The 27,500-nt window shown below is 38.1% G+C and overlaps 1 protein-coding gene across 4 annotated transcripts; it reads right to left on the bottom strand.

Annotated features, from left to right (window-relative positions):
* Positions 1-2,213: 2,213 nt before the first annotated feature.
* On the bottom strand, positions 2,214-27,176 carry LOC113169570 (holocarboxylase synthetase (biotin-(proprionyl-CoA-carboxylase (ATP-hydrolysing)) ligase)). 4 transcript variants are annotated; one of them, XM_026371086.1, is made up of 12 exons: positions 26,781-27,176; positions 25,434-25,574; positions 23,365-23,527; positions 21,065-21,091; positions 20,082-20,950; positions 19,497-19,670; positions 14,665-14,945; positions 5,800-5,867; positions 4,359-4,519; positions 4,025-4,139; positions 3,557-3,770; positions 2,214-2,686 (listed from the first exon to the last, which is right to left on the bottom strand). In XM_026371086.1, exons 1-12 carry the CDS (start codon positions 27,036-27,038, stop codon positions 2,515-2,517), a joined length of 2,643 nt encoding a protein of 880 aa, XP_026226871.1. In that variant the 5' UTR covers positions 27,039-27,176; the 3' UTR covers positions 2,214-2,514. The 4 variants fall into 4 exon arrangements, with proteins under 4 accessions (XP_026226871.1, XP_026226870.1, XP_026226874.1 ...); XM_026371085.1 differs by having other exon boundaries at positions 20,082-21,091; positions 26,781-27,175; XM_026371089.1 differs by lacking the exon at positions 26,781-27,176 and adding an exon at positions 26,546-26,764 and having other exon boundaries at positions 20,082-21,091.
* Positions 27,177-27,500: the final 324 nt, after the last annotated feature.

The following is a 27,500-nucleotide window of genomic DNA, read 5'->3' as shown; positions in this document are numbered from 1 at the left end:
ATTCATTTTGTCTTACTAAAACATGCAGCAGGAAGAATGTGTCTGTCTGAATGGGTCAACTCCCCCAAGTCATATTACTCTGGAAGAGGGCAGTCATCTTAGCTTTACTCCAGTACAAGTCGACTATCTTGTTGATAATACTGCAGCATCACTTCGAACATTCAATACTGTACGGTCACATATTGCTCTAAAAGGTAGTTTTAGAGAAATTATTTGACCAGTTTTTCTTTCCTCTTTCCACTCTCCGCAACTGGTTGAGGCAGATACCTTGTTTCGGCTGGAGGTCTCTTCTTCTAAAGGGAATATTTACTCTCCACTGTTGCCTAATGCTTGCTCAAATGGGATGGTTGGGTTTCTACATAACACTTTATAAGGTCATAACTTACACCGTAAAGTGCCTTGAGATAATTTCTGTTGTGATTTGGCGCTATACAAATAAAATTCAATTGAATTGAAGTAGGTGTTGAGATTTTTTCATGTTTTTCCAACTACAGTGCCACCACCAGGACAACTGATGGTAAATGGTCTGCACTTATATAGCGCTTTTCTACCTAGCTAGTACTCAAAGCGTACACTGCGTCTCACAACTTGGGGTTCAGTATCTTGCCCAAGGACACTTAGGCATGTGACATGCTGCAGCTGGGATCAAACCACCAATCCTGGGATTGGCAGACAACTGCTCTACCTATTGAGCCACAGCCACCCCACTGATAGTGAACTAAACCAGACAGCTGTGCATAATTTGGGAATAGAGGTTATAGTGACAAGTAAAAAGAGAAAAGAGAAATAATCTGCATTTAAACTGTTGATGTTGAGATGAGGGGATTAGGTGACTATTATGGCTCTACGGTGAGAATTGTTAGAAATAGCGGTTGATAGCAGTCTCCTCTGAGTCCTGATCAAGTTTTAAGGTAAGCCAAAGGAACTCTGGTCTTTCACCGAGGAGGCTCGCAATTGCTGTTAAATGGTCAATATGAAAAGAAAAAAATATTTTTGACCCCTGCAACCTGGCTGCTCAAGTTGTTCAATGGGATGTTAAAAGTATGGCACGTATAGATCGAACAGTGAGCCCTTTGCTTTACTACTTTCTCACTGCTTTTGACACTAAGAGAGACTTTCCTAACTTTTATAGATTTTTAGATTTTATTAGACTTTTATTTATCTAAATATTGTTGAGTATCAATGGGTAAGGTTTTGAGGAATAAAATATATATTTGAACAAAACGGTGATAAAACTATTAGATATTCTAAAACATGTAAAGAAACTATGGCATTGTAATATGGCAATATATGGCATAATTTAGCTAGCAATTGTAATAAATGTCTATATTTTATCAATATTTCCTGCAAACCTAATCTTAAATCCACCATCTTGCCTAAATGTTATTTTAACCTTAAAACTAGTCATTGCTCCAAAACATAAACCTAACCCTAACCTTTGAAAGGTTATGTATTACTGTGTTATAGTAATGTTGCATAGTCCATAGTCCTGAAATTCAATCAGGTGAACATTAGGTATGATTGTAATGATGGCAGTACCATGTTTAGTTGAGCTAAGTTTAAATCCCAATGTTATGATATAACACATAATTATTTTTATGGTACAAATACTACATGATTGATGACACTGACAATACTCAGTATCAGCAAGTACTCTAAATTTAAGTACTCATATTTGTAGTCAGCATAGAAGAAGCACCATTGGGTGCATCCTTAATGTAATGCAAAGGTTTAGTGGTGATGACGGGACTTTGGTGGGACAACGATAAATATGAAAAACTTGATCATGGTGAACATTGAGCTGATACAAACATCTTTTTGGACCTGAAAAGAGTACACACAAGAAGAAGAATTCAAGAACACTGAGCACACATCTGGGAAAGGAACCAATGCACAGAAGACAACACACAGACCAGAGTTTGCAGATCTTACGCCCAGGTTACACAAAACACAAGTTTGTGATCTGTTTGCTCAAATTTGGAATTATGGTTGTGCTGTCTCCATTACTAGCCGAGTTTGCACTGTGGTCAACTTAAGTAGAATACAACTTCCTTCACTATGTGTTTGTCTGAATGGCTCACCTGGCTGTCCTGTGTAGAGCAAGGAAGGGAGACGCCATCCAGATGAAAGGAGGTTAAGAACTACAGTAAAAGTATAAATCTTAGGCTGAGAAATCATCTAGATGAGGCAGTAAAATCAGGTTAGACACCAAGTTGAGGGGTAGAACATTTATTGTTCCAAACCAGCAGGACAAAATGATGTATGTGTCCATAACTAATGCACATAATACTTCATGTATTCCAACAAATACCCCAACCAGTTTAAATGTATTACAGGTTAAGAGAAGCAGAAGCTAACCATTAGTCCCACTTATACCATAACCATTAAAATATTTAGTCCTGTATTAAATATTTAGAAAACAAAATGTTACATAAGGTTTCAAAGTTTTACATTAGGTTTTCTGTCAGACTAAATAACTCAGTTTAATGATGATTCTGAACGTACAGTTTTGTCCTAACGATACTTGATGACCACAAGGTTCTTCAGCATGTCAAAGGAGTTTCCATCAGGCTCCACTGAGAACATGCCTTGCTCTTTGCTGTGCACTTGGAGGAAGCCGTTGAGATCCAGGCCCACCACCTCAGCCTCCAGTCCATCCTCACTCCAGAGGCGCACCCGAGTCCCACTGAAGTCAGAGCACAGAGAGCAACTGTCACAGCTGTGGTTCAGGACGTTATTATAGAGTTCAGGACACTAAAACAATCTGCAGTCAGCTTAGACCATTTGTGAGAATCAATACTGCTAGGAGTGAGAACAATACTTTAACGCTTCCCTATCCTTACCCTCATAAACAAAATAGCCCTCCCATGTCCCTCCAACTCAGCACATGCTGACAGTGTTTTATCTGTTTCACTGTCTTCACTCTTCTATTCCATGTCCTTTACACAAGGGAAAAACAAAAACTCAAGTCTATGATTACGGTTTGGTCAGAGAACCATGGATGGAGCTTACACAAACCAAGGGCAGTGTTTCATAACAGTTTTTTATAACAATTTCCTGGCCCTGATTTGCCAATATCCCAAATAGTGAGGACTACATTGCATCCTAACAACAGCTGCTCAAAAAGATTGCTCCTGCCATACAAAAGTTTTAAATTTAGACTCAATCCCAGCCACTTCAAGCGTTATAAATTCCACTGTGTCTATTTGCATGTTCTTCTCAATGTATTGTACAGTTGGCAAAAATGCCCCAATTTGCATATATATGAAATCAAAAGTGCAAAATCCATAGCATGTGCTATTTTGCTCATTTCAAAGATGCAGACCTTGGACACCCTTAGTTTTGCCAGTGCTTTCAAGTTTGTACATGATTTAGTACATGCAGTCCTTTAGTAACTCATGGCCTATGTGGTAGCCAGCCAGAGATAGCTGTATTACCTATATGTGACTGTTTTTTGGTTAAATTTAAAAATCCACTTTTTTCCGTGTCATTTTTACCTTTTTTTTCCCCCAAGTCTTCTAATTATAAATGTAACATAAAACCCTCTGGTGCTGACCTGTGAAGCCACCTCTTGTAATAGGTGGGCAGAATGGCATCTGGGCCTTCTTGTTGAAAGCTGCTGATGAGGACCTCGAGGCAGCTCACTGTCCGAGCAATGACCTGGGCGCAGCTTAGCTGCTGTAGACTGCAGTTATGTTGAATGTTGTGTTGATGGATCAGGTCATTGATGCATACTGTTGGGTTGCTATTTGAAACGTTGACCCCACAGCCTGTAGAGCACATTATTTTTAATGTTGTTCTGAAAGATACTGAGTTTACTGGTGCATGTGGCATAATAGTATCAAAAAAGGACTATTAGTGATCACCCATTTTTTAATAAATATTTGATTTCAAGTTTCAAATTCATAAGCTATTGAACCTATAACTGCTATGGCAGTCCATGAAGTAAGAGAAAAAAGAGTCATGTTGACATATAATGAAAAAAGATTTCTGTCTCTAGGTGTTATAAAGAGGATATTGTTACCTATAAGCAGATGAAAGGTTGATCCTATTACAGTTGAGGTCACCAGCACTCCACCAAGCTTCATCAAATTACTATAGTAGATGTCATTGGGCCACTTCACTCTCAGGTCTATGTCCTGAAGACATATTAAATGTAACTAATTAGAATAATACTTTTTCAGTTAATACCCAATGTATTGACATCTAATATAGCTGTATGGTACAAGAACAGAACTATTATCACACCTTTATGGTTTATTTAAGACATGTAACTTATGAGTCAAATCATAGAAGATAAGTAGACTGGATTATGTTAATATTATATTACTGATACAGGGAAGTATGCAGACTGACACCTCATATCCAGGAAGTGAGCGAACAGCCTCCACCACTGCCAGAGCAGCCAGATGTTGAAGGAAGGGAATCCTCTGTCCAAGCTTGGATCTCAAATTGACCTGGACCTTAAGAGTGAACATGGCACAACCTAGAGGACTAAGCCAGGCATTCTTGCTGCGACCTGCAGCAGTAGAAAACACAGGAGACATTACGACTTTAGGCAGATTGTGTTCATCACTGCTCTTACTGAAACTATGCAGGTGTAGGTGTAGATGGTAGGGGTGTGTTTTATGAAGTGTTGAGACAACAAAGTATAATAACAACAACAATAACAATATACTGCTTGAGATAATGAGTTGAGTTGGACAGTTGCCAGACAGTACATGTCACCGCTACTAGGGGGTGGCTGGGGCTCAATAGGTAGAGCAGTTAACTGCCAATCCCAGGATTGGTGGTTTGATTCCCGGCTGCCACGTCACATGCCAAAGTGTCCTTGGGCAAGATATTGAAATGTTGCCCCCGGTGCCCCCGGTGTGCTCTGCCATCGGTGTGTGCTTGTGTGTGTGAATGGGTGAATGAGACGCAGTGTAAAGCGCTTTGAGTACCAGCTAGGTAGAAAAGCGCTATATAAGTGCAGACCATTTACCATTTACTACAGGGTTTCAGTGGCTTCTTCAAGGAGCTGAGTAGAACCGGGTATTAAATCACTGGCCCTGGGGTTTGTAGAAAACTGCTCTACCAATTGAGCTACTGCCACCACATATATTATATTTATTTATTACATATAGAAACATGAGGCAGAGCCTTTTACTATCAAGCTCCTCTTGTGGAACCAGCTCCCTCTTCAGGTTCAGGAGGCAGACGCCCACTCTACTTGTCAGACTAGGAATAAAACTTTCCTTTTTGATAAAGCTAGTTAGAGCTGTCACAGGTAACTCTGAACCAACTCATAGTTGAGTTAGTGCTGCTATAGACTTTGTCTGCTGGGGGAAATCCCTTCTTTCTAGTGTGCAGTTACCGGCCCTACCAACTTTTTTTAGTGTTTTTTCTGCTGCTTGTTTTTCTTTTGTTGCCTGTTATTTTTATCTCCACTTTCCACTAACCTAGGGGTTTTCCATATCATTCTTCTGTAAGGTCCTAGCCTAACTATGAAAAGTGCCTTCATATGATTTTTGTTGTCATTCAGTATATTTCTAGAAACTGAATGACAAGAGTCCAGTTAGAGGAACAAGGTGTGTGTTTTAAAAGATTATCTGAGGCCAAAACACAACACAACCATGGCAGAGTGGTTTGTTATATGTATTTTCCATAAGCTTTCATTGTTTTGACCACAGCTCCTTGTGATGCTGGTCACCACTGCATTAAACAGTGAAATTAATAACAAACACTTCCAACTGAAACTAAAGTGTTGAAGCATGTGTGAATTTCATGTATGTATTTAATATGAGGTTAAGAACTGACCTTTTCCCCGGGTTTGTCGAGCTCCTATTGCTATTATTCCCACATCATTTGGTACATGCAGACTCAGCCTGAAATTAGACAAAAATGTTGAACACAGAAATGTTAAAACCTACTTTAAAAAGGGACAACCTGTTATAGCGGTATTGTTTTATATTATACATTAAATTCGCATTTTTACTTTAGGCTTGCACCATGTCTACACAGAAGTGCACATCATGACACAGATACACACCTACTTTAATCAATCCAGATGTCTTCGCTGACTGGGCCTACTTCATGGCCACGGCCTGAACAGTGTAAGTCTAGATTCCTATGCTTATGTGCATTTTCACAGTGCCATCTCCTAAAGCAAAGTATTGGCTGAACTCTGTCAAAGCATGTTTGCATAGAGTTGAGCTTTTATCAACCTTCCCCTGTCATGTTGCTGGGGTCCTTTTGTCTCAGTCATGCACTGCAGGGTGTACCTGTGCAATTACACTTGGTAGTATGTGCATTAGTTAACTTTACTTGTTAGTTAATGCTTACTTACATGTTAAAATTGCTAAATTACATACCCTCGTTGTAAAATGTTAATAAAGTGATGGCCACTGTGGCTGGGCCAGTGATTTTACGAGAGAGCTTTGTAAAAGACTTCTTGAAAAACTAGGTAGATTCACAACTCAATTGATAACTCTATTCTAATGTCACGGAAGCCTGTTTGAGTTTTACTTCAACTGCAAACTAAATTAGCAATGAATTTATAAGTCTAGGCAGGTTAAGTATAGGATAAGTTACAGGATAGGTTCATAATTTTTCATTTATGTCTTAAAACCTATAGTGCCCATAGATTGCAGTTGCAGAACTAAGTTAAAGTCTTGCCTGCTGTTGAGGTTGTCCATATCAGCAGCAACCTTAGTGTAAAGATTTCCATTAGCCAGTAATTAACACTTTTTTGCTGGATAAAATTCTGAGAAAAAAAATTTCATAAATAAAAATAAAAACGTAAAAAATGCTGGTCAAAATTGGTAATATGTAATGTCAAGACATAGTGACATGGATAATTAAAGAAAAAGCTGTTTCTGTTAGCATCACTTAGTATTAACCGTCACTAAATATTAGCTTAAGAGAAGGATTACTTACTTACTTACATGTTCATAACCATAAAATAAATATTGTCTGTTTTATTTATGCTTGTTTTTGCCATTTCTTTCATTCGAGCATCCAAAACCACCACAAAGGAAGCCTGATTCATTATATTGGTGTGACACACCCATTTCACAAGCTCTATAGCATCTATGTGTATACACCTTCAGGAGCTTATGAGGAAATCATTAAATTATAATTTAATTAATGACCGAGAATGTTCACTGTACTGTAAAAAAACTTGAATTTTATTTTGGGAGTCAATGCAGAATTGGAGAATGCAGGCACATTTGGATGGAGAATCTATGATATTGTAAATTTTACAATATTCCAGAGAATTTGGGGTGGCTCTATGAAATTAAGGATCAACTTCTCAGTTTCTCATGGCCACCTGTTGAGGTGTCCTTACACAATACACTGAATCCCTGTAATAGCTGTCCAATGGAATCTTCCCCAAGGGAATTGATAAAATTAATCACTATTATTATAATTGAAAAACTTAAATTGGTGTATATAGCATTTTTGTGATCAAGTGTCATATCAATAATGCTGACTGAATTGAGTGTATCTGACCGTGTTCATGCATCAATATATCTCATCTAGCAAATAATCCATGTCTGGTATAGCTGGAGAAAAGAGAAGGATCTTCATACATGCTAATGTTACAAATGTAGAAGCCATCAGTCCCAGCAGCAAACATCATTTAAAAGTTATGCCACATAGGAATCAATTTGAACAACACTAAACTGTGCAAACCATAAGTATTTCGAGAGCTAGTGACAGTGATTCCTATGTAGAAAATCACTTCTTGCCCGCTGCCTCTAGTTTGACCATATACACGCAGTGATGTGACATCATATGCTGCCACAGACATTTTTCTACTGTATGTGAACTGAACTAAAACGGTTGAGCAAAACTTGCAAATAGTGCAAAAAAGAAAACAAAAACAGCTCAACAGATTCAGGAATTTGTTCACTTAACTGAAGCTGGTTACAGTGGATTGTAATGGTTTCTGAAGCCAAGTAACTGCCAACACGTGCTGACCATTAGAAAAGTATTTTAAAAATTATTTTAGTACTATTTAAGTATTTAAAAAATTTAAAATACATCACCAAAACAGACAGGACTTTACAACTATTCCCTAAGCTAATATATGCCTCAGTCACATTAGCTGAAGCATGACCTGGTGAGCTGAGGTTGGTCAAAGCCGATAAATTCCTGCTAGGCTTGTAACTGGGGGATGTTGCTGTTTGACAGGACCACCAAAAGAAATCAGTCCAAACTGTGACTTAGAGGTCTATGGCAACAATTACCTTCATGAAAAAACAAGACCAGAGGCCCAGCTTGCTCTCTAGAGTCCTAAACACAGATCAGAGGATCACATCCAGTCTCAATTTTGCTTCAAAATTCTGAATTGACCTAAAAATAACAGTAGTTAGCCTTAACACCAATGGGTTTACTGTAGGCAGTACTGTCTGTACTGCATAAGATTACAGGGCAATGCTTCGACTACATATAACATTCAGTTTGTGACGTTTGATTCATAGAAGTGGATCGATTTATTAATTCCTCGTGTCTGTCAATTATAACACCACAAGAATAGTGATATTTAACATGCTGAAGTTAGGACATTATGGACAATGAATTTGCCTCTTGTGCAATATGGTAATTTATCCTCATCGAAAACACTGGTCCTAAAGCTATAACACACATTTTTGTCAACTCTAAGACATTTACGAGTATTTTTAAATGTATTACAACCAAGCAACGACACAAGAAACATAATCAGTGAGACAATCGCAAAGGTTTGAAGCAAGCGTCCAAGTTTGTGAAATGTAAGAGAAAACAAGGAGTTTGTCTGTGTTGGATAAACTGTGCATAACTGACACAGTTTACAGAGTCACTTGTAGCTTCAACTTTGATCCAATTTGTACCTCAGTTACGTGCACAATTGTCCTATAAGGTTAGGCAGCATTTCAGGTGCGCTTACTTACAGTTTGACCTCCATATAAAGTGGTTGATGTCTGTTGGACCTTTCTTAGCTATGTTAAATCCTGCATGTTTGCACTCAAACACATTTGCCTAATGTTATTGGTAGTATGGCTGTTGCTGAGACTCCTAAGTCAACTCCCAAACCACCACCCAGCCACCCAACTGTGTTGGATGTGAGTAAATTCTGCTTCTGAATCACTCATTGCTCTGCAGAACAGAAGGACAAAATAAATTGACCTTGCTCTATACAAGAATACCTAACTGTAGCTGTTCACAACAAAGATGCTTGAAGTTCTTGACTGAAAATGCCTATTCAAAGCAGTACGATTTAATATGATAGGATTAGAATAAACTAAAACACCTAAAACACTAAACTAAACATAACATAACAGAGAGGCTGAGATTTCAAATGGGATGCTGCTGTTAAATCCAGGCCATCTAAAAAAATTTAATTGCTTTCTTTTATCATGGGAGCTTTATTTAGTATTAAAAAATGGTTTTATTTTTTCATGCAAGATTTTTTTTCAGATCATTCCCTGCCTTTGCTTTTCTAATGGAAGAAAAACAGGACACACTAATTCACTGCAACAACAGTCAGTTTGGAGTCAGGTCTGAATCAAATCAGGATAAAGAGAACTGGAATCAAATCATCCTAAAGATTTACACCTCATCTCTCGTCACCTCATATTCTCATCAAAGTTAGAGTAAATGGGTATAAAAGTTGCAATGGAATTTACATAGTTTAACGAGTAATGATTTTACTGATCACCTTTGTTTTTTGTCAGAGCTTTTCAGGTTTAGATCATCCCAGGCTTTGTTTAAAAACTACCAAATTATGAACCAAGTTGTTATTAGGGCTTTCTATTTTAAATAATCTGTGGATTTTTGTGATTTTGTTTCATCCCTAAATGTAATAATTTAATGTCTAGAATTCATGAGCATCACAGTTTTGAAGAGTAAAAGCTGACATGGTAAAAGCTCTTGTCAATAACTCAAACATAGTCAAGAAAAGACAAAAAAGCTAATTACCAAATTTTGGAACACAAACGTTGACATAAAAAATTTTAGCGATTTGTTTCGAGGTCACAGGTGAATTCACTGATTGTATTATTATCTCTGTTTGTGTCCCTAGTAGTAAAGACATGTAGATGTGTAATAGGTAAATTAAGAAGGCAGACTATTAAGGAAAGAAAGTGATCAATAGCTATACAGTCAGAAGATGTGAATCCTAAGGTCTCTCACTAATGGGATCCACTTAATCTTCTTTTTTTAATAAGACCAGAATAAAGTGAGTAAGTAGCATATTTTACAGAGAGAAATTGGAGGCATTGTCCTAAGAAATCCTAGATATAGAAATAGCTAGCCAGCTAAGTCATCTCTAAGAGTAGGTGGTGAGAGAAGGTGGAAGAGGACCTGTAATCCTAAACTAAGCTACAAGCTTGTCACTGCCTCTCTCATACTTAAGACTGATATAAAACAACAAGGTAGGTGAATGCCACTGAACAACACAGTAAAAATATTTTTGAAAATTATTACAAGTTATATTTACAGACATATGAACAAACTATCAAGGACAGCATAAAATACACATTCTATCCATTGTATCTACTTTTGTTAAATATAAACTAACCATCTAAATAAAATGGTGGATTTGATGGGGTCAGCAAAGATATAATTTTCCTGAAAGCCAATAACCTCCCAAACCACTCTCCACCCAAACCACTCTCCACCTAAACCCTGTTTACTTCCAAGATTAAAATATCTTAGGTTAAAAGATTATTTTTGCTACTGATGCTCATTTTTGAAACAGGATTTACTGTGCATAAGCGTGTTTGCATTGATCATTCAAGCAGCATCAAAGGAATGATCAATATCAGAGGGTAGACTAATCTGTAAATGCTCTTAATTGAGCTAATCCTGTTTACCACTGAAATTGCAATTGTCATTTCCAAACAGCATGATCAGTAACAGAAGTTTGCTATGCAGTGCTATATTGCCATGGCACAGCTGAGACACCATGGACTAACCTTGATTTGGTGACTGCTTGTAAGGGCTATGCCTGTTTAGTCTTAAAAAAAATAAAATAATAATAAATAAATAATAAATAAATAATAATAACAATAATAAATACTTTATTGATCCCCTTAGGGAAATTGCGATTGGACAGCTGCCAGATGGTATGTCGGCGCCACTACGGGGTTTCAGTGTCTTGTCCAAGGACACCTCAGCAAGTAGCCAGAAGGAACAAGGAATTAAATCCCTCACCCTGGGGTTCGTAGTCACTACCTGCTCTACTACCTGAGCTACTGCCACCCCACTGTTGAGAAAGAAAAACAAAAGGACTGGAATATAATATAATTAAAGTGATTTAATACCTAAAGGAACTGTTTCTCTATCTTCTAACAAATATGGTCTTGTTCAGGTCCTGTAGTTTGCCTCACAGCAGAGAGAGAGTGAGAGAGAGTGAGTGAGAGAGAGAGAGAGAGAGAGAGAGAGAGAGAGAGAGAGAGAGAAGATGAAATCAAAAGCCTGCACCTCATCTTGACCACTGCACCATATGTTCAACAGCATGAGAAATAAGAACATTCAGGCATCTGCTTACAATCTTTTCTAATTGCAGGTAGAGTATGCAAGGTCAATTAGGACAATTTGATTTCTATGGTTAAACCTGTTGCCACAGTTATGAGGACTCCATTTTCTCTGCACCAAACCCCTTGACTGTCCTGTGGTTGATGTTTTTCTTGCTTGCTTGTCAAAACAAACAGATCACCAGGATCTTTTTCAACAAATAGAACAGCTTTAAGCAGAAGAGTACCCAGTTTCTTCTTCTTACCAGATTATGAGGTTTGCACTGAATTTACCGTGAAATGTTCAGTTTGTGAACATGCACCACAATTAAGAATCACTTCCTTAAGAATCACCTTTGATGAAGGAGTTGGGGGGGGGTCAAAAGTATAACTGGGTGGGTGTGCATGTATGAGCCTGAAACTCTTACAACAAAAAGTTAAGTAGGACATGTTGCTCCAGGCATGGGGATCAGGTTCAGCAGAACAGGAAAAGAATAATTATGTGCTTGGGACAAGTGGTGTTAGGAAAACCCTGTAGTCTCTTATCTCAACTTTTTTCATAAATAAACACCTTGACACTTTTAACTGTTCTTAACTAAACACAAACAGCTTCCTGCTGGCACATACACAAATCAGACAATGTAATTTAAAAACACATTATGTCACACTTTAAAAGAATTGTGCAGTTAAGACTGGTTAAATTTAATATTAACTTGTACAAACGTATACATCTATTTCTACAATCACTTTAATACACAAACTTTGAGTTCTTTAGCAGAGAACAAAGCTTTTTCTACTAAATAAATCTAAACTAGCATCCTACTGTTTATGCTGTAGGACTGGTATCACACTAGGTACTGCTAGATGCCCAACTATTTGAAGCATTTGGATTTAATATTATGATCTTTTAAGATTTTCAGCTACAAATTTGGTGTGCTAACTTTGTTATTGCAGTAAAGCAAGTCCGTAACAGTCTAATGTTACTGCTGCCTTAGAGTTTAAACGATGGTAAAGATACAACATTAACAGAGCGTGTGTAGCTGCAGGTCTGAACAGAGCCCTCAGTATTAAGCAGTGGAGAGAGAAAACACGTAGTGTGTGTTGTGTTTCTATTAGTATAGTATAGTTTAATAATGATCAGTGCTAAATAATGTGTAAAATAATAATTATCATCAAATATCAATATTGGAATCACCACATGCTACAATGACATTCCATCACTATAGCACACATCCTGTACTACGTGTTGAAAAGCCACATCAGTGAGTCTAAAAGGCAAGTGAGTGTAAAGCTGCTCACTAACAAATTCCAGTTGTAGTTTGTGATAAAACTACTGTGGCACCACATTGTTTCTTATTAGCCGCGCCCAACCAAACAAAGCAATAATAGGACAATAATACTAGCAAACACAGTCTTCTAGCCATTAAGCATCAGCTTCAAGTCTCTGAACCTGTTTTTTCATAAGTTCCTCAATTTCAGGAACTGCTGACCTCTAGGCACTTTATCAAACATTTTTAGTTTGTCTTTCCAAAGGACTCATCTGAAATTATTTTTGCTTACTTGATCAACAATATATCCCTAAAAGAAATTATATCCCATCATCATATCCATGAACAAATACAGTTATTGCCATTCTGCTCACTACTCTCTGTCAATGTTTATGGCTTTTATCAAACAAGTGACTTTACTGCTTGACAAAAATAAAATGTGTGGAACCATACCAGATTGTGGAAGGGCTTGGGGCGTTTTAAAGTCAAGCAAGTGGCTTTTTACCACAGGAACTACTCATCCTGCATTTTACATTGTATTCTAATTTGCATACTACATACATATGAGTCTGCATTGTATTTTAATTTGCGTACTATGTACATATGTGTATGTAGTAGGGAAATTAACAACAATTAACAATGCACACTTATAAGTCTTGCTGTCATATCATATGCAATGAAAATGCATTTCTTGACCCACTGAAATGGTATAAATGTTTTTAATGTAACCCACAATGCACATAAATTAATCTCAATAAAATGGGCAAATTGACAATCCACAATGCTACTAGTATAATGTTTAGTGTGAATGTTTATTATGTCTATTATTAGACATGTTCAATCAAGATCAAGAAGATTCTGTTCGAGTGATATTGGCTTAAAACTGAATAGTTTAAACTAGGGCAGCTGAAGCTGAGACTGAACTGGATTCTGCAATATAGGCTTTGAAATATTACTTACTTAACTGTGTAAAGCTATCAATTCTACCAAAAAGATGTTTTCTTTTTTCTTCAGTATCATGCAGTATAATAAATACCTAACAAATACAAATGTTTAAATAAAACAGACATTCTTTAACAATAACATTAATCAAGGCTACAGCAGTGGCACATCTGGAAACTCAAACATTAGCTGTAAAGTGAAACTGAAGCAGCAGGTTTGGGTTATATGGCCTACTCATTCACCCTGCTTTAGTTTTTGTATAACCTTAATGACAACACTGTCTGTTCCAATCAGCTCAGTGCTGCACCACAATCCATTTTTCAAACTTTATGACAGTTTTAATTGCTCCCATCTGCTGCCTGATCGACCCACTCAACAGCCACTTTTACTCATATGTGTGGATGTATACAAAGAAGTCTATTGGGTGCAACTTGCCGCTGATGCAGTGAGGTCACTAAGGCATTAAATTAGTTCCAGCCTGTCTACCATCCCACTCCAGTAAGTGCATATGCAAACAAACGTCCACCCACAAACACCAACACCCTGGATTCACTGCAAGGCTTGTATGCTTTTTTAATATTTTTTCTTTCCTTCGCTTGATTTGTATCAACTTCATATTCTTCCTATGCCAACGAGACACTTGGCCTGTTATTGAGTGAGCAGAGCTTGTGACATTCCTTACTGTTTATCATAACTGTCTAACGCCTAACACAGTTTCCAATTGTGGTGGTGTACTTCAGCCACGTTTTCTGTTCACTTTCTTGTTGCATGCCTGCTGACACACCACACAACAGAAAGCTACAAGCAGCTGGTTATCAAAATCGAGTAAGTACAATTATACAGAAAGTAAACTAATGTATTTGAACTGCCGTTTTGCATTTTTAGTCACAAAGACAATTTTATCTATGAGAATACACCACTGCTAGCCTCAGTATACATTTCATACATTTAACAAGCTCAGAGGAATGTATTACCCTTCTAACAGGTCCATGGTAGATGTGACGACCTCAGCGTACAGCAGGATATGCCCCAGTAAGTTGGTTTTCAGATTCTTCCTGTAGGTCTCCATACAGAATTGCGCCCAGCTCTGAAATTCTGAAGAGTCAGTGACCAAATGAAGAGGACCCTCAGACTGCATAGAGTCATCTTGGAGCTCAGAACAGGACACAAGCTTCAAAAAGGTCTTGGACAATGTGATGAGACCATTTTGATCTGCTTGTGTTTGCAGCCACTTCAGAAAGCTAGCCTTGGCCTTCTGTGTGAGACAAAGGAGCAGAGAGGCACAATAATACCATCAGTTGTTTCTTTTATATGAAACATTCTAAACATTTCTATAAAGACAACAGTCTATAGTACAGTAAGTCAATATTCTCTTTTTCTGTTTAACATGTTACTGGCATGTACTGAATGGATTTTGTTTTCCAATACAGAAAGGACAAGGCCACTGCTATGAGGAAAGTAAATTGAAAGTTAGGATAGGCCGGTGTCATTATTACTATTTATAGTGTTAACACACACACACACACACACACACACACACACACACACACACACACACACACACACACACACACACACACACACACACACACACACACACACACACACACACACACACACACACACACACACACACACTTGGTGCTTTACCAAAAAACCACACGTATCCCCTTATGTTAAATGTTAATTATAACAGAAAATGTATATTAGTAAGGACCTTTTTAAGTAAAAAAATAAATAAATCTAGAAATAACTAAGTAGTTAAGACGGAATCTTCAGCAAGTGCACAATCACAGTGGTCACTGGAAGTTAAATTTTTAAACATTCATTTTGAAGCATTTTCTCTATACATGAATGGCCTAAACTTTGTCATAAAACTACATAAGGTAACTAGGAGACAAAAAAAATACACCTATTAATTTCTTTATTTTAGAATAATAACTAATATAATATAATAATAATATTTTTTTTTTAAATATAAGAAGTCTCATACAAACACACACACACACACACGTATGTATGTATGTACGTACATACGTTTATATACATAAACATATATACACACACACATGGAAACTCCTACTCACGCTTAACCAGGTCAACTCAAGACCAACACATCCAAATTTCCATTTGTTGGGCCACAGTGGCGGAGGTAACAAGGTCAAATGTTATAGTAATCCAAATATACAACAATAATATGAACAACTACACTACAACTAAAACCCCTACTGTTACTTCTATGGTAAATGGTGTGCACTTATATAGCGCTTTTCTACATAACTGGTACTCAAAGCGCTTTGAACTTCTCATTTACCCATTCGCATACACAAGTACACACAAACTCACCGATGGCAGAGCTGCTATGCAGCTGACCTGACTCACAGGGGGAAAGTTGGGGTTCAGTATCCTGCCCAAGGGCACTTGGCATATGACAGGAGGAGCAAGGAATCGAACCATCAACCCGATTGGTAGACGACTGCTCTAACTCCTGAGCCTACTACTACTACTACTACTACTACTGACCTAGTATTTTATATCCAAACAGGAGTCGCTTGAGCCAGTGAAAGACCAAATTTAGGAATGTGACAAAAAATATTGTATGGAGAATGTTTCAGGTCCTTGCTTCTCAAAAGCTGGGAAACCGACTCCTCCTAGTGGTTGTTCCTATGTGCATGTCCCACTGAAACAACATATTGCTATTCCATGACAACCACACCATTTCTGATGGCCTTCCTCAATTTTATGAATTAGCTCAAAAGCAATGTGCTATTGTTATCTAATTTTCATATACATCTACACAAGTAAATGTAAAATAAGAACATCCCTTGTTAACTATAATACAATTTAAAAAAAATAGTAACAGTTAACATCACATTACACAAAGAATCATGATCTTAGTTCAAGTTGATATTGATACTGGATTGGTATAATAATATTGAATACTTTATCAGAGTCTGAGTATCTGTATCAGGGACAAAATGGAAAACTGGTAAACAACCAATTGTAGGATTAGACATGGAAATGTATAATTTTAAATTATTGGATGTGTGCATCTATGAACATGTTTTGACAATGTAACTTGACAATATAAACTGTCCAGCTACTATCAATGCTGTCATTTTAAATATCTTAATCTTAAAGACTGTATTAATTAGACAACCTTTAATATGCACACCCTCAAGATGAAATTAAGTTTTCCAAAAATCAAACCATAGCATATGTGTGGAACCTAAACTGTACAGCACTCACTGTGATTTACTGCCCTCATGTGTTTGTATAGGCCCTGTGTCCACAGACCTGCTGTAAGCTTCCCGCATCTTTGTATTCGTCTTAATATTCAAATTTTTTGAGATACTGAATTTGGGGTTTTCATTAGTTGTCAGTTATAATCATCAAAATTAAAAGAAATTAAAACTTGAAATATATCAGTCTGTTTGGAATGAATGTATACATTATACAAGTTTCATTATACAAGTTTCTTGAATGGCATTAGTGAAATACATAAACTTTTTAAGATAATGTAATTGTATGACCAGCATCTGTACACTGGAGATCAGAATTAGAGAACCTACAATTTCCAAAATATCAAGCTCACTCCTTTGTCCTATTTTAAATGATATAAACATGAGTAAAATAGCAGTATTTTAAGCATATATCAGTATTTACATATATTCTGAAAGACAGCATAAACAACTTAAATAAGATATTTGAAAAAGAACACTGATCAAAATTAGAGAATACTTTCAGATACCTCCTAGTTAGTGGTGTTAATTTAGCATCTGGTGGTAATTTCCTTAATTATCTGACAAACCCGATTTAACTAGCAGCCAAGCTTTAAAATTTTCACTGACTTTCACTGAGATGGTGAGCTGTTCCAGCAGCAGATTGAGGATGAAGGCCAAAGGAGTGACAATTACCAAGAGAAGTTGGTCATTCTAAATCTGTGATTTCCAGAATTCTTACGATGTCAACGTTTACAAGTCCCCCAAGAAAGCTGGTCATCCAAGACAAATCCAAGACAAATGCAGGGGAGGATAGGATGATACAGAGAATGACAATGGGCAATGAGTTCAACACTGCAGCTGGAATTGCAAATGTTTATCAGAACCTTCTCCGACAACATGTATTTCTTTCCCTGCATTTGTCACCCAATCAGTCAACAATTTTCATGCAGGACAATGCCCCCTGTCACGCCGCCACAGGTAAAGTAGTTTAGGTTTCTTGAAACTGAAAACACTGAAATAATGAAATGGCCAGCCCAGAGTCCTGATCTAAATCCTCTGATTTTCTATTGGATTGGATTCTTGGCGAAATAGTTATGGCCAATAAACTCCCCACTACAGTCACAGAACAATGGAAGTGACCAAATCACTCCAGAGTAGTGTGAGAGACTAGTGATGTCTCTGTGAAGTCAACTTCAGCACACCTTGTGCAGTTTGTGTCTGACCTCACAAGAATGTGGGCACACTCTTGATCTTGTCCTAGCACATGGTTTTACTGTTCTTAACCTTGAGTTTGTGATGCATTCTAAGCCTCAACAATCACCCCTGGTGATGAGAGCTGAGCATTAATGGAAGAAAGACAAGTTACATGTGTCTTTTCAGATTTGAGAGACAGCTGGCGTTTTTAATCAGAGAATTGTAAAAGTTGGTAAAACCAAGTACCAAGTAGTTATTGTTTCACAACCCTGTGTTAATTTTAAAACTATGAACGCTGCTCTTAATGTCTTAACACCAACCTGTCTCTCCTTTTTAAAGGGGTCTTTCCAACACCCTATGTGCTCAATATTGATAATGGCAGCAAGTGTCATCATATGAGAGAGACCATCCAATGTCAAGATCATTCAAGCTGACTACTATGACTAACACTATGCTCATTAAACTCTAATGTCTGTAGTGTTACCCTCATTCTGCAGCCAGCATAAGGATCAGCACACACAGGCAGTGGGATGCATGTCAAAACATCTGCACCCATTGTTATCTATGTGAGTCCACACACTGGCCTCAAATTGACACGCATAAACGGGTCAGGATAGAGCACTGACTATCTCTATCTTTCCAGCACTGATGCAAACCAGCAGTAACTTTCTTGACTTAAAGGTCACGGCCACTCTACTGTTATTATTTATGTTTTTTATGAGATCGGTTTCTGCAGTTTTGCAGCAGTTAAAACATGAAACTTTAAACACGCAGAAAACAAAGCTCAACATACAGGAAAGATATTCTGTCATTTTGGCGAGTGCATACACTTCCCAAAGACACAGACACAATTTATTTTGTTATCCCTGGTTTATGGATGAATACTGTTGTTCAAATTTACATTTACATTTAAAATTGGTAAGTCACTTTATCCAAAGCAACTTACAAGTGAGTTACAAGGCAAACAAAATATGTAAGCCAAAGAGAAAAAGATTAGTAAAGTAAAGTGCTCTAGGTGCAATATTTTCTTAATTTATTTAAGTGTAGAGAATGTCTGATGTTCAGATGGTTCCAGATTGCAAATAAACTTTGATTGTATTAATATTTTTTATGAAGTGGCTTTCCTCTTATTTTTGTATTACATGTCATGGCAGAGACATTAATATTACTGTAAAAAATGTAATATTTAATGAGGGAATGCACTAAAAGCACATAAAAAGACCGCAGATAGTTTATTTTTCTTAATATCAGCTTACTAGTCATCTGTATAGTTGAAATATTACACAAACCAATGTTATGGATATCAAATGACGCACATCAAAAAATGTGCCACTGCATGGCCGGTGTGTGTTGGCCTCAATATTGCAGACAAGCACTGTGGGTCTAACCTCAGAGATGGCTAGTAGGTGGACTGGGCTTGGAACTGGAGAATGGTTTAGTTCACAGCTGAGGCCGAGAGAAACAAGAATCTCTGTCAAGACTTCATAACGCAGTGCATTGCTGACCTTCAGTTCATCAAAACCTTTAGATGCCAATTTCTCAGGCTCAATTTCCAGGTGGACCTGCAGACAAAAAAACACATTAAAAATATATTGACATAAAGCTTAATTGACCAATTTCTAACCTAATAGCTAAAATCAATGTAATTTTCTTCAAAAATGCTTCAAGTTGGATGATGCTCTGATCATAGAAGAGAAACAACTAAACAGCAAGCTGTAATGCACTGTGTGTTCTGACACCTGTTCATCATGGCCAGCATTTTATAAATCAGTTTTTCTCATGATATCTATCACAGCATTAATGTTGTGGCTTATCAGTGTAGATTTTACACTGATTTTATTATATACATTTTTATTTTAATAAAGTGGACACTGAGCAGTATAAATGTAAGACAAATCTTTGAAGATTTTAAAAAATATTCTGCCTTGTAAACTACAACAATAATCACTTTAAATAAGGTCATATGTGTTTACCTGACAGAGAACAGCCTCCCCACCATCCCTTCCATGGGTAACACGCACAATAACCATGTCCCTCTGATGCAGGACATTGCCTTTCAATTCCCCCCAGAGCTCAACTTGCCCTCCTCCTTTAGTGTCCCTAATATAAACTTTGCCACTCGCCAACACGCTCACTTCCAGTTCTGTGTTGTCTTCCCTGGTGAAGCTCAGCCTGCTGACCTGCCCATGTTGCCTCTCCCTGTCTTCTAGACTGAGGCCTGCAGGACACAAGGTGGAAGCTAATCCCAGGACCTTGCCACCGAGGCTCAGGTAGGTAAGAAAGCGGGTCTGAAGCTGCGGGGTCAGAGCTTCCTCTTCTGCCAGTACCAGGAGCCTGGTGTGGTCCAGCCACGGATCACTCAGAGCTTGCTGTGGTTGAAGCTGATATATTATGTTGTTTTCCATATTTATACACTCTGATAAAACCTGATGAATTGCCTGAAAACGCTCCTGGCAACCACCTGTGTACACCAGAACATTTGGTGGTTTGCCATTAAAGTGAAATCCACCACCAAAACAACCCTGAGATTCATGCTCAAGTTCATCCCGAGTCTCATCACCGCTGTCTAGCCCTGTTGAATTATCCTCTGGAAGGTCTGGAATGTTCTCAGCTGAAGCATATTTGACTGAGGCAATGGTGCTGTTCTCCAGTTCCAAACATTCGTGGCAGCTAGACAGGTGCAGGTGGTATCCATGGCCCTCCATATGATGATGATTTCCCAAAGAATTGTCTTGCGACTCACCAACAGATACCAGATGCTTGGTGTTGCAGATCGGCTCTGAACCTCGTCTTTCAGTGGTAAGGAGACTGCCTTTACAGCAATGGGGGCGGTGACAGTCAGCTAACAGGTGACACAGTAAAGAGTCAGCAACACACTTGTTAGTTTGGGTGCAGCAGAGAGATTGTGACTTTACAGTCTTTGGGTTCTGTGGACAATCCCTTCTCAAAAGCTCACCGAGAGTGGATTCTTGGAGGATAATAGCTATGAAAATGCACAAAAGAAGAAGAATGTCAGTGGAATAAAATAAAAACATCAGTATATCTGTTAATGATGCCTTAAATCTCAATCTTAATTTTCTTTGAAAAATACTAAATTATGGATCTATTTTCACCCACTTGAGCATTTCTGTCAATAAGCTGATATGTAATCTCTTTGGAAATAGTTTACACATCCTGTACTAACATGCACATAATAATGAATTTCAGTTCAATTCTTCTTTTATCTTTGTTTTGGTTTCCACAAACTTCCAAAAAACAACAGCAATATCTAATTTGTTTAGGTGCTTTATTAAACTCAGATCACATTTCAAATCTATAGTTTCAGATGTGTTGGACACAAGATTATACAGTGAGGGAAAAAATTATTTGAACCCCAGCTGATTTTGTAAGTTTGCCCACTAACAAAGAAATGATCAGTCTATAATTTCAATGGTAGGTGTATTTGAACAGTGAGACACAACAATGACAAAAAAAATCCAGAAAAATGCATTTCAAAAAGAGTTATAAATTAATTTGCATTTCCACGAAGGAAAGAAGTATTTGATCCCTTCGAAAAACGTGCTTTAGTACTTGGTGGCAAAACCTTTGTTGGCAATCACAGAGGTCAGCCGTTTCTTGTAGTTGGCCACAAGGTTTGCACACATCTCAGGGGGGATTTTGGCCCACTCCTCTTTGCAGATCCTCTCCAATGTTTGGCAACTCGAACCTTCAGCTCCCTCCAAAGATTTTCTATGGGATTAAGGTCTGGAGACTGACTAGGCCACTCCATGACCTTAATATGCTTCTTCTTGAGCCAGTGATTTGTTGCCTTAGCCGTGTGTTTTGGATCATTGTCATGCTGGAGTACCCAACCACGACCCTTTTCAATGCCCTGACTGAGGGAAGGAGGTTCTCACCCAACATTTGACGGTACATGGCCCCATCCATCCTCCCTTTGATGCGGTGCAATTGTCCTGTCCCCTTGGCAGAAAAACACCCCCAAAGCATAATGTTTCCACCTCCATATTTGACAGTGGGGATGGTGTTTTTGGAGTCATAGGCAGCCTTCCTCCTCCTCCAAACACAGCGAGTTGAGTTGATGCCAAAGAGCTCGATTTTGGTCTTATCTGACCACAACACTTTTACCCAGTCTTCCTCTGAATCAGTCAGATGTTCAGTGGCAAACTTCAAACGGGCCTGTAGATGGGCTTTCTTGAGCAGGGGGACCTTGCGGGCACAGCAGGATTTCAGTCCTTCACGGCGTAGTGTGTTACCAACTGTTTTTTTGGTGACTATGGTCCCAGCTGCCTTGAGATCATTGACAAGTTCCTCCCGAGTGGTTCTTGGCTGATTCCTCACCGTTCTCATTATCATTGAAACTCCACGAGGTGAGATCTTGCATGGAGCTCCAGACCAAGGGAGATTGGCAGTTAATTTATGTTTCTTCCATTTGCGAATAATTGCACCAACTGTTGTCACCTTCTCACCCAGCTGCTTGGCGATGGTCTTGTAGCCCATTCCAGCCTTGTGTAGGTCCACAATCTTGTCCCTGACATCCTTGGAAAGCTCTTTGGTCTTGGCCATGGTGAAGAGTTTGGAATCTGGATTGATTGATTGATTGCTTCTGTGGACAGGTCTCTTTTATACAGGTAACGAGCTGAGAGGGCTGCCAATGTCAGCTCGTTACCTGTATAAGATCCACCTGGGAGCTAGAGATCTTGCTGACGGATAGGGGATCAAATACTTATTTCCTTCATGGAAATGCAAATTAATTTATAACTCTTTTTGAAACGCATTTTTCTGGATTTTTTTTGTCATTGTTGTGTCTCACTGTTCAAATAAACCTACCATTGAAATTATAGCCTGATCATTTCTTTGTTAGTGGGCAAACTTACAAAATCAGCTGGGGTTCAAATAATTTTTTCCCTCACTGTATATATCTAAAATTTCAAATAGACTTTTAGGACGTTTTTGTGTGATTTCACTCTCACACAAATTACACTGACTACATTCACATTTAGAATGAAAACATCATTCTAAATGTGAATGTAGTCTATCAAAGGTTTGTACTGAACAAATGTCTGTTGCTGCAAGAAACCAAAAATAAAAATAAATTAAATAAGAATGAGACTTTGTTAAAACATAGTCAGGCTGAATCAATGATATGGGCATAGAAAGAGATACTTTAACACAAATGAGGTCTTACGAGGTGATGGTATGGAAATACAATGTAATTCACAAAAAGGAAAATATGAAATGTAAAAGAAGGCAACATACGAACTATCTTTAAAGGCTCAAGTCCATTGCCTAGCTGGAGTCGATCTTCAATAAAAGCCACCCCCAAACGACTGAAGTTATCTACGCTGGCCTGAGCCACCACCCTGAATGGCTGGCCAGGACTATAGGCCAGAGGAAGACAGTAGTCAGACCACTTCACCACCTGCACACAGCAACATATCAATGGTTAGATGACACATTATCCTTTCCCTGCATTGTAGATTATTCTGTTCTACCTTCAACACAAACAGCACTGGATATCAGGAGAAACCAGTTACATGATAAAGAAACAGTACAGAAACACATTTAATAAACCAAAAACATGCAGCAATATGTTTTTAGATGCAGCTGCCACACCCTCTAAATCAGGGGTCTCAAACTCGCGGCCCGCGGGATTTTTTTTTTTTCATATTATTTTGTATTAAAAAATAAAAAATAAATAGATTTGACAAGATAGGTTTTTTAACAAAGCTTTTCTTGTGGAAAACCTGACCAGCCCCACCCAGACTCTGCTTCCTGCGGCCCCCAGGCAAATTGAGTTTGAGACCGTTCATCAAAAATCAGTCAAAGCAAACTGTATTGTAACTACTACCATGCAGGCAACAACAGCATTACATAGTCTTAAAGCAAAATTATGGGCTGCATTTTGTATGTATTGTGCTCCTACACATGACCTATCACTTTAATTGGTTGGGTTTTGCAGATGTACAAAAAGCCACCATAACTTAGTTTATTCCAACTGGCACTAAATGTAACGCTCTGTCCAGACAGGGAGAGAGTTTTGTGCGATTTCAATTAAAGATGGTGCTACAGTCTCTTAAAATACTGTAACATTGTTGTCAATAAAAAAAATCTAACTGATACAGTTGCAAGGATAAGTAAGTGAGTAAGTAAATCTAAACTAAACCTTTTTCCCAGCAGCATTGTGGAGTATCATTGTGGTCTTTGATGTCTCTTGAGATGCGCTGCAATGTTTGTGGAAGCAATCATCCAGAAATCGGGGTACTTTGCTGCCTCTGAACCAACAGTTTGCCATCATGTAGGTGAAAATGAATTACCGGGTTCATCAGGGAATCTTACAGGACATGGTTGCTTGAATCTGAGAAAAAGCTGAATGGTGCAGCAGGACAATGACCATAAACATCAAGTAAATCTACCACAGAATGAGTTCAGAGGCACAAAATCCACCTTTTGGAGTGACCCTGTCAGAACCCAGATCTCAAATTAAAGGAGACACTGTGTTATGACCCAAGGAGAGTCTCTCAAACCAAACATCCTAAAAATATGGCTAAGTTGAAGCAGTTCTGTGATGAAGAATGATCCAAAATTCCCTATAATTGTTGGTGCAGGTCTAATGCACAGCTAGAGGATGTGCTTGTTTGAGACTTTTGCTGCCAAATGTGGTTCAATCACTTATTAAAAAACAGTTTCTCTTAACTTTTATGCAGAAAACCATTCTTCCATCCATTTTCCTAACCATTTGTCCTCTTAAAAGGTACGGGGAGTCTAGGTGCCTATCCCAGCTGTCATTAGACTACAGGCAGGGTACACCCTAGACAGGATCAACCTATCACAGGGCTGACACACAAAAACAAACAAACAAACACACACACACACACATTCACACATATGGGAAATTTAGAGTGACCAAACTCATGAATCATAAGGTGCAAATGAACAACTCTCTATACACACATTCACCACGGGCATGTTCTCAAACCATGCATGTACAGTTAACCAGATAGATTATATAGTATTGCCTTAATTCTTGAAGGCATTATGCAATTATAACCTACTATGGGTGACATGTTTATATGTGAACAGGCAATAGTTCTGCTAAATCTGGTGGAATTTCACCTATAAGCACCACTGCAGTGCAGGTACAGTATAAATTGAATTTTATTAGATTTGCTCTATTATCAGTACAGAATTAAACTATGTTTTAAGGAGAACTGAATAAAGAAATTGAGAGTTGGGGAGATCACAGAATATGTCAGCAAAAAGCTAGTTTTGCTAATTCAGACAATTATTGTGACAGTATTTCTTGTTAAGTAATGTGTGATGCCTACTTTCTTATTTGATGTGTAAGGAGAACGGCAGCCCCTTCCATGTGCTGTAGCTTCTATGATGAATGAAATGTTCTCTATTTGTGGACCACAAACCAAAGAGGACCCCAATAGCTGAGTGCACTTGATGAGGTCATCACATGCCTGGGAACAATACACAAAGCACATAAAAGAATACAACACTACAAGACAGTTGCACCCTAATTAGTAGTTAGTGACAAGAGTCAGATGTGTTGATTAAAAGGCACAAAATGACATTCACATAAAAGCATGGTTAGAGTAGACATCACACGCATTCTGCAAATTCAGAGGAAAATGCTTCTCGTCAGTCATTCTGCCACAAATCAGATATGAATTAAACATCTCTGTACACATTAAGTTGGAAACAAAAACCAACACAAGTGGAAAACATGAATGTAATTTGTTCCACCTCATCAAGCAAAAAGGTCACCAGTACATGGAGGAAATCGTGACAGATATTAGAACAACAGTAACAAACAGGAGAGCTGTTTGCCAGTTGCTCAAAGTAGTTCATCCTACTGTAAACGTGCAGTTCTTATTTGAAAATTACAGTGTCATGCTGTTGTGCACATAGTTGCTCTAATGCACTGGCTATACAAATTTTAAAGTGATCATAGAAGGGAAAATGAAATCATGGTGCAAGGGTCATATTGAATGTGTCAGCCAGTGTTTATTTTTACAGTGTTTTTGCTAATTCTACCTCATCCTCCAGCAGATCACACAATATAGCGACTTTTCGGACCTTTTCAGCGACTAAAAACAAATTTAACAATTTTTTGCCCAGAATGTTCTTTAACAAAAATTTTGCCATTTTTTCAAAGTTAACAGTTGTTGTGTCATAAATAGGTAAATTAGGTTAGTTTTATTTACATTCTACGAAAAATTGTTGGCGATATTTCTCGTTGAAGTAGCGACAGTGTGCTGACTTCTCATTTCATTACACTAACGAAGGAATGACAGATTTATCAATTTCCACTAAATATTTCAGTCAAGAGCACTGTTAATATCGCAGATCTGTCAAATAATCTGCCATATTCTCATATTTTTCGCAGCCAGAATACTGTTTCTATGCACTCTCAAAGTACAAATCTCACCTTTGCGTTGCTGGTTTGCATTTAAGTTGGCAAATTTCGAACGAGACATTATGTCTCATTCGAAAACGCACACGAGTCAAAGGTAATGTTTATACTATCATATAATATTTAACCATGTTACGTAAACAGCTACTTGACCCGTTGTCTGCGCTGCTCTGACATTTCTGGAGCTAGCCACGCTAAAACACGTAAATAAGACGTAGTATAGCTAAACGCTAGTTCCGGGATATCCAACCTGAGGCTTCGTGACATAGACGGCTTTGTCTCCTAGCTGGAGGAAGACGATGTCTTCAGGTGGAAGTGGGCTGAGATGCCAGAGTGCGTCGGTGTGGCGATCATTCGCAGTGGCCGAGGATGAGCTGGAGCACACGCTGAATGCGAAGCTGCAGTTTTTCAGTTTGGACAACCTATTGCGGATTAGGACCGAGTAGCACTTGTGAAAGCGCACCCACATATATACGTAGCACAACGTTATTAACATCTTAACCAGCATACATGAAAGAGGCCATCGTGGCTGAAGTTATTCACAGCTGTCAAGCTATCTGCTATATCTTTCTGTCTGTCTTTTAATGGCTGATTGTTATGGAGCATTACCGCCACCGACGCTGGAAGTAAACTTCTTCATGACATTTGATAGTGGGGCGTAGTCGACGTTAAGGCGCTATACCGCCACCTAATGTGCTACAGCCACAGAAACCTAACAAATAAACCTTCTGCTTTGGTAAAATGAACATCCATCGTGTCTTCCAGTTTCACTACTTCCATTACTAATGTAAACTGGACGTTTGTAAATACCAAATTGAGTTTTATTGTATTTTTACATTGAAACCTAAAATGAATGATTAATGAATGAAAATCAAGAAATGTGTCTATCAATTATCCGTAACAATCTAATCAGCTGACAAACCTTCTAAAAATGTAAGAGAGACTTAAAACCTATAGAGCATGCATGTCA

Source organism: Anabas testudineus, chromosome 14 (genome assembly GCF_900324465.2).
Source record: "Anabas testudineus chromosome 14, fAnaTes1.2, whole genome shotgun sequence".
Lineage (NCBI taxonomy): Eukaryota > Metazoa > Chordata > Actinopteri > Anabantiformes > Anabantidae > Anabas > Anabas testudineus.
This window is presented reverse-complemented; position numbering and strand designations above follow the sequence as displayed.

Coding starts and splice junctions, on each gene's coding strand:
- LOC113169570 (XM_026371085.1), bottom strand. CDS start 27,038: ATGCTGGTTAAGATGTTAATAACGTTGTGCTACGTATATATGTGGGTG. Junction 25,575..26,780: donor TCTATGTCACGAAGCCTCAG/GTTGGATATCCC, acceptor TATTGTTCCCAG/GCATGTGATGACCTCATCAA. Junction 21,092..23,364: donor TGAGCCTTTAAAGATAGTTC/GTATGTTGCCTT, acceptor GCATTTTCATAG/CTATTATCCTCCAAGAATCC.